The following is a 7,847-nucleotide window of genomic DNA, read 5'->3' as shown; positions in this document are numbered from 1 at the left end:
TAAAACCAATTGACGTCTCTACTATGATTTCTGTTTTTTATTCAGATGCAGACAAAAGCACACATAATCCAATGACAACACTGTTTTCAAAGGTCACTGAAGCATATGGGAGCCATATAACAAAGGATGCATCTATAATCACTCATGTTCGATCTACAACACTGTACCCCGCTACCTCATTGCCTCCAGTGAAGGGATCTACAGATAAAGCTAAGTTACATTAGATAGTTTGGAGAGTTTTACCAATTAAAACGCTCATCTCTTCTAACGGTATTGAAGCAGTACAAAGCCTCCCAAAAAGGCTACTGCCAAAAGGCAAGAACGGATTGCGTCCCGTAGAGAAAGAGACCGAATTCGCAAAGCAGCAGCTAGACAAGCAGATACTGCTGAGCAATTACGGCTACGACTAGAACAGGCCAGAACTGCTACTGCAGTGGCTAGAAACGCAAAAACTGCAAAGCAAACAGAGCAAGGCCTACAACGAAACATAATAGCTACTGCAGCTGCTAGAAGAGAAAAAACTGCAGAGCAATCACAGCTACGCCTACGACCAAAGAGAATAGCTACTGCAGCTGCTCAAAGAGCAAAGACTGCTGAACAAATACAACTGTCGAGAGCAAGCCAGAATAGAGGCTGCAGCTGCTAGAAGTGCAGAAACTGCTGAAAGCACCCAGCAGCGACTCAAACGTCTCAGAGCAGCTGCTACAACTGCCCGATGTGCAGAAACAACTGAGCAGATGCAGCGGCCACAAGAACATGATGCACTAGTTACAGCAACTGCTCAGCGAGCTGAAATTCCAGAGCAGGTAAAGCGGCGAAAACAACAAGATGCACTAACTACAGTAGCTGCCACCAGGTGCGGTGCATGGGCAGAAAACTTTGCACTTGACTACAATCCTGCAACACAGTATAGTGCCAAATTTTTTATGGGACGACTATCTAAAAAATGCTCCGGACGTAATGCCTTACTTTGTAAAGAAGAAAAGCAATATAGGTAGTTTATAAAGTAGACTTTACCGATAATAATTTTTATAATCACTACCACATTACAGCTGCACTTTTTGAATGTACCGTGTCAAATCACAGGCTTTAGACAAAGAACTGGTGAGTCATGATTAGTGTTTCAAGCATGCAGAAGTCCCAATTCGATGAATGCTGACAATAGCTCAGCAGCGCAATAGCAAAATATTTTGTAGAATTTCCAAAAATATGTAAACTTTTCAATACTGCCAGTTAAAAAAACTTAAGCTTGCCTAGCAATGTCAATTTCATCATCGGTTCTATGTAGAAAAATAGGACAACTCCAATTTGAGTGGCTTGAGACTGATGCATTGTAGACTAGCTGCAAAACACATTGCAGATTTTCTTTTTTCTCTCCAACATTATTGACATGTATGACTGCATATGTGTATGTGTACAAGTGTGCAGTCTGACCAGCCCAGAAAATTTAAGTTGATTGCGTATTTGGAGTTGTTTTACAGTATTAAAGACAACTCTTAATAAACCTATTGCTTTACATGAATCTGTTCCCGAAGCCGGGTAATGCGACTAGTACGTCTATATAACTCTGACGATATAATAAGTTATTTTAGTATTGCAACAATATGATGATGACATAGTCTTCCTAAAAGAGCATCTGACTCTATAAGGTAATAATATATTTTGATACCATAATCTTGGAGAAGTTTAAAACAACTAAGTTATGGAAATTATTGAGTTTGTAACTGTAAAATTTGAACACGTAACAAACTACCTTCTAACCATAATATATATTTCACTTAATAAAACTTGAAACCATTTTGAATTACCCATCTGGTAAGATATTGTTGATGTCATGCAGCCTCATAGTTCCTATATATTCATCACAAGGAGGACAAATCAAGACTATGATCATGAGATTTAAAGAGCAAATTGGAAACACCTATAATAACCATACTTTCAATTATATATAAACAATTTTTTTATTCAATTATTTTAGCGTAATACTTAAGAAACTGCTAAAATTCACTTTAAATTTATCCCATGAAAATAGGTGAAAGATTTTCATGCTAATTTTATTTTATTTACTGAAGTCTTTGTATTTGCAGGAGCAAATATGTCTGAATGATAGTGGTGAGAAGTTGTCTCCTCATTGTGCAAGTTATTAATGTATCTGTAAAAGCGGTAATTTTGTATGTATGAATGTGTCTGCAACTTTTTTTACATAATCTTTAAATAATAAAAAATATTCTCTAGTTTTGTTTACCATCGACACACTATTCACCCTTTAGGTGCTGCATTAGTCAGGCGTTGTCATGACTTGACCAAGAATACTGTACAAGCGTTCACTTTTAATAGTGTGAACGTAAAGAAACCCTTGATGAACTTTTTGTCAAACAGACTTATGAAACACTCAGTTTGGTAACTATGAACTTTAATCAACAGATTTAACAAACTTTAAAACTCATCAGAGCACCAAATAGCTGAAATAATTTATGACATTTTAACTAAGTGAATTCAAACTGTTTAAATTTGTAGCAGATAGTTTGAGATGCAATTTGAAATTTACGATGCTTTGCATTTTAGTTTAACTTAAATATGCTGAGTAAGGTGGTCAAATTTGGCTTATACTTTCCAATTCCTTTTTAAATTTACTTTTTTGTAAAAAAATAGCTATGAAGGCACACAGCTTTGTGTTTTATAAATCTAGCAAAGAATAGAAAAATAGTAGAATTTTCATCAGCTGTGATAAAAAGTTATGGATGAATTCTCTAGATGCTAGAGCCAAAATACATACATTATAATTATATATTTTAGTTGGAGCAATTAAAAAGGTCATTTTAAAGTATTTGTCTGAATTCAAGTCACAAGACTGTTATTATACTAACTATCTGATTGTCAGGTCTAACAATAAAACAAATTCCTATTGTATTATATGCTATTATAACAATTTACAGTTTTCTTACATTTTTGGGACCAGGAGCAATACTTTGTAAATTAAAAACTTTTGCTCATATTTTGCTAAGTAAAGCTACAGCTGCATGATTATGATGTATAATTATATGTAACACATACTTCAAACTGTGAACCCTGAATATACACAGTCATACAAACATTATATCTGCTTGTGTGGGTGTAGCCTTTGGGGAAAAACTAATTTCATTATTTGATGTAGATCTCTGCATGCTTGTACATACATGTATGTGAAGCCATGTGTGTGCGTGCGTGTGCATGTGTGTGTGTGTGTGTGCATGTGTGTGTGTGTGCGTGTGCGTGTGCGTGTGCGTGTGTGTGTGCGTGTGCGTGTGTGTGCATGTGTGTTCACACACATGCATGCAAGTGTGTGCATGGATGTGTGCTTTTACGCAAGTGTGTGCATGCATGTGTGCGTGTGCGTGTGTGTGTGTGCGTGCGTGTGTGCGTGTGTGCGTGTGTGCGTGTGTGCGTGTGTGTGCGTGTGCATGTGTGATGTGCTACCCTATGTTCTATAGGCTCATCAACTCTTTTTATCTTTGTGGTAATATTACATAACATGGCCATGTCCATGTTTAGATATATCAATGACAGCATCCATGCGTCATTTGTTTGCATGTGTAGGGGTGTGTGTAGACATGTGTGTGCATGTGTGTTAACACACACGCATGCAATTGTGTGAATGAATGTGTGCTTCTACGCAAGTGTGTGCATACATGTATGGGTATTTGTGTGTGTGCGTGTGTGCCTGCGTGCGTGTGTGCGTACGTGTGTGTGTGCACATGCACGTGTGTGCACGTGCATGTGTGTGCATGTGTGGTGTGCTACCTTATGTTCTATAGGCTTATCAACTCTTTTTATTTTTGTGGTAATATTACATAACATGGCCATGTCTATGTTTAGATATATTAATGACAGCATCCATGTCTATGAAAATGTCCAGGAGAATGCATGTGTCTATGTTAACAACCAAAGCCATGGCCACACCAATGTCTTTGTTAAAGTTTCTGCTCAACTGTCTGGTCATGTTAATTTTCATGCCCATTGCCTATCTCCATTTCAACATTCAAATCCATGCCCATATCAATTGCTATGACTATTTAAACTTTTATTTATTAAAATTATATATAAAATATGATCTGGTAACATACAACAAAATATAATTGGAGATGGGAGGCAATCGTCCAACACAAATCTCATTCAAAATCATCCTTATATCGGAATATGTTCATGAGGCTCATTGTTTATCTATAGTTTCATGATCACAAAAGTATGTAAACTTGTTGTACAAATGTGCATTTAAAATTGAAACACAGATCTCATGTTTTAAAAAGAAATATTTTGATGAAAACCAAACAATTGTCATGTTCTGATAACTTTAACAAAAGGAGGCTGTGGCAGCGCAGCAAAATTTAAAGTTGAACTTCAGACACCACTACATCTAAATAAGCAGTTTAAGACCACACAGTCAGCCATTTAGCTAAGAAAGTTGATATAAGATAATATATGATGACAATAATAATGATACTGTTAGTATAACTTCACTGTAGAGTAGTCAGTTTTGATGAAACCTGATCATGAATATTGTTATAGATGATTAATAAGAATGTGGTCCTTATTTCTCACTCAGCTCATAGAAGAGCACCTTCTTGGTCCGATATGCATTCAAAGGTACAACCAATGTGTTACCCATAACACTCAAGCTACAGATGTCAGCATGACCAAGAGCATCATCTCTCATCTGTAATACTTTCTCACCTACAATAAAATTATATGAATATATTAGTTATTATTACTGTACAATCATCCCTTATTATAAAATTGCATGAATAAATACTACACAGTGGTACAAGACAGTATTTTTATTAGAAAGCCAACGCAATTCTAATTTTAAAATAATAATATTCCAAGTAGTAATAAGCAAATTCACTTAGACTTTGCTATAATATGATAAGTTGCTGGTTCTATTTGTGAGATCCATAAAAAATTAGTCATTGGCCACCATTTGGCAAGCCAAGATCACCCTTAACTATAACGTTGAGAGAAAATAATGCTTATGTTAGAAATTCGTCTCCAAAGAGCAACCTCATTTTGCAAGAAAGTAGTCGTAAAGTCTGAAAGCAACAAACATAGCCCATAAATTGTGGGTAGATGTGGCTGGTTCATTTACTGCAGCTAAAATCCCTGGCACACCTTTTACATGACCACTATAGATGTTACTGTAACATTCATTTTTATAACTGTTTTAATATTTTCCAGGAGTATTTTGTATGCCAAAATCGCCATAAGATGACACACATATTCTTATAAGAAATTACCGTATTTCCACTAATTTATTCCACAATCAAAAATGTATAGAGACTCCATCTGGTAACTATTTATATACCAACCTAAAAGGAGCAGATGTATATCAAAGAAAGCTTTTGTAAAAAGTATCTATGAAAACTCAATGAAAAATAGAAATAAAAACAATGACATGTTGAAAAAATAAAATGAATTTTTATTGTCAGCTGTGAAATTTCAGCATTACAGATATGTTAAAATATATGTTAAAGTGTATGTCAAGAATTGACTGTATCCATTTAGCATTAAGTTTAAAACTGATACCTGAGGCCTGGCCTTCTCTGGTTGATGAAGTATTAGATACGTACAACTTTAATTTGGACATTTGCCAAGTTTAGTACAAGAAAGTTGTACCCTTTCTATGTTTAAAATACTAGTAAACTTTGTTTGCTATGTTAACTAGTTTACTAGTTTACTAGTTTACCCTTTCCTGTGTTTACTAGTACAAACCTATAAGTAACACAACCTGCCATTACAAGGAGCTGGAGGATGTAACAGTCAATACTAGACTCTAAATGTTGATATGTTAATATATGAATTAAATACAATAAACATTACTTCAGTGTTGTATACTCATCATTACAAGGAGAACAGATTCTGACAGAACAACTTAATAACTACTTTGTATTGTCTTACAATGTTAGTGAGCTTTTACTCATATCAAATTATAAATAGAGAATTATCCATCAAATATCTAACATATTGGACTGCTTTCGAACTAGTTATAAACAATAAATTATTTCTCATATACATTGGAGAACAACCATATCCTTTACGTTTTGTGGCTAATAATGGGGATAAAGGATAATGGAGATATCTATTATTTTTTCCACTAGCTGACTCTAGTAAAACAATCCAATTTAGTTTTAAAAACCAGGACAGAAGTCATGATGGATTGACAATTTTTCCTAGCAAGATTTTTGAAGTGTTTTTTTAATTTTTAAAACAATTTAGTGCAAAAACGTTTACTAACCTATGAAATGTCTCATAAGCTAACATGGCCCTCTCAATAAATGTTGCTAACCAGCACCTCATACATACAACTTACCTGTAGCATAGCTGAGTGTGTAGATGTTATTGTCATAGGCTGCAGCTACCAGTACGTAGTCTCCATAACACACCAGACCTTGTGGAGGATCAGGATGGGTAAAAGTCCACATGATATTTCCATTGATGAGGTCAAATCTGAATACATTCTTTGTATCATAGTCAGCTATGATGACATCATCACCATGTCCAGCACATATCGATACCTGATGATTACTCAAAAGGGGGCAGCTGACATTACGCAGAACCATATCGGTGAGGGAATAAATAGCTAGCATTTTGTTAGGAGGGTCAGCAACCACTACAGCACCTGCCACTACAGTCATAATGCTACAGCATCTGCAGTGATGAGGGTGCTGCCAGGTTTTGATCACTCGCCCTGACAGCTTGCAGACAGTCACTGTGCGAGGCTTACTACGAGACAATATATATAGTCTGTTCTTATGGAGGCTAATAGACTCAACAATACCAGAAGTGGAGATGAATGAGTCATGCAGTGTGTAGTTGCTATCAATTCTACTGACTGTACCATTACCCAATCCTACATATGTAACTCCTTCGTGCTGACATACTGATACAGGCTGTGATTGTAGTTCTATGGATTGGAGTAGAGTTATAGACTTTGGAGAAGGTCGGGATAAAGAAAGTTGTGGTTGTTGAGGGTGCTGGTTACTGTAAACTATTATTTCACCAGCGGAAACAATCTTCAACTCAATCTCACGCTTTTCGCCTAAAACATTAATAATATAGTAACATGATGACATGATTCCAAAGCGTAACAAAATATTCTATTGCAGGCAACACAGCACAGCATCTTAGAAAAGAGTCAAGAGAGAATACTTAATTATTCATTTAATTTAAATAATCAAGACTTAATTCCTCAATGGCTCCAATCATCTACAGAAAGTTTAACATTTTAACTTGGGTAGGTTAAAAGTATGAGGGATAATAGAAATTACAGGTGCTAAATTTGTTGGAGTGGCAAAAATGCAAGTCCTACAAATAAAGAAACCTTAACAGTGTTTCTATGGTATTTTAGCCTGAGAGAAGAGCGTGCATGTAGAGACGGTACCATTTTTGATATCTATGCGTGCAGGGATATTGCGACGGCATGTATTTATGCAATATCCTAACCTGAGAGTAGATAGTACATATTTATGCAGTTTAATTGTGTTTTTCGCCTCTGCTAAATTACAGGCAAATATTAGTCAAAATGTAAAGATGTGTTGATTATTGAAAAATGAAGAGAGAAAATATAACCTGTTTTAATCTAGAATTATCTTTAATGTAAATAATATGATTGAACTTTTAGTATATATGAGAGTTTTGATCATTTTGTTTGTTACATTTACATACCAGTTTGCTTTACTTGGAGTTGTCTTGCCACTTCTAGTTTAGGCAACTCATCCACAATAAGTTTGTCCATTTGTCCCTTCAGCTTTTTGAACCCTCTTACAATGTCATCCTACATGATAGAATGAATATATAGTATGTTATGACCTTGA

General features: G+C 35.4%; 1 protein-coding gene across 1 annotated transcript in view; it reads right to left on the bottom strand.

Annotated features, from left to right (window-relative positions):
• Window positions 1–4,051: 4,051 nt before the first annotated feature.
• Window positions 4,052–7,847, bottom strand: part of LOC137402869 (uncharacterized) — a 29,675-nt gene continuing 25,879 nt past the window's right edge. The window contains exons 7-9 of the mRNA XM_068089378.1: window positions 7,699–7,807; window positions 6,344–7,072; window positions 4,052–4,710 (exon numbers count right to left, since the gene is read on the bottom strand). Of these exons, the coding sequence (XP_067945479.1) occupies window positions 4,568–4,710; window positions 6,344–7,072; window positions 7,699–7,807 (981 nt within the window). The 3' untranslated portion in view covers window positions 4,052–4,567. The remainder of the gene's footprint in view (window positions 4,711–6,343; window positions 7,073–7,698; window positions 7,808–7,847) is intronic.

Source organism: Watersipora subatra, chromosome 8, assembly GCF_963576615.1.
Source record: "Watersipora subatra chromosome 8, tzWatSuba1.1, whole genome shotgun sequence".
Taxonomy (NCBI): domain Eukaryota; kingdom Metazoa; phylum Bryozoa; class Gymnolaemata; order Cheilostomatida; family Watersiporidae; genus Watersipora; species Watersipora subatra.
Note: the sequence above shows the minus strand (reverse complement) of the source record. Positions and strands in the feature narration are given on the sequence as shown.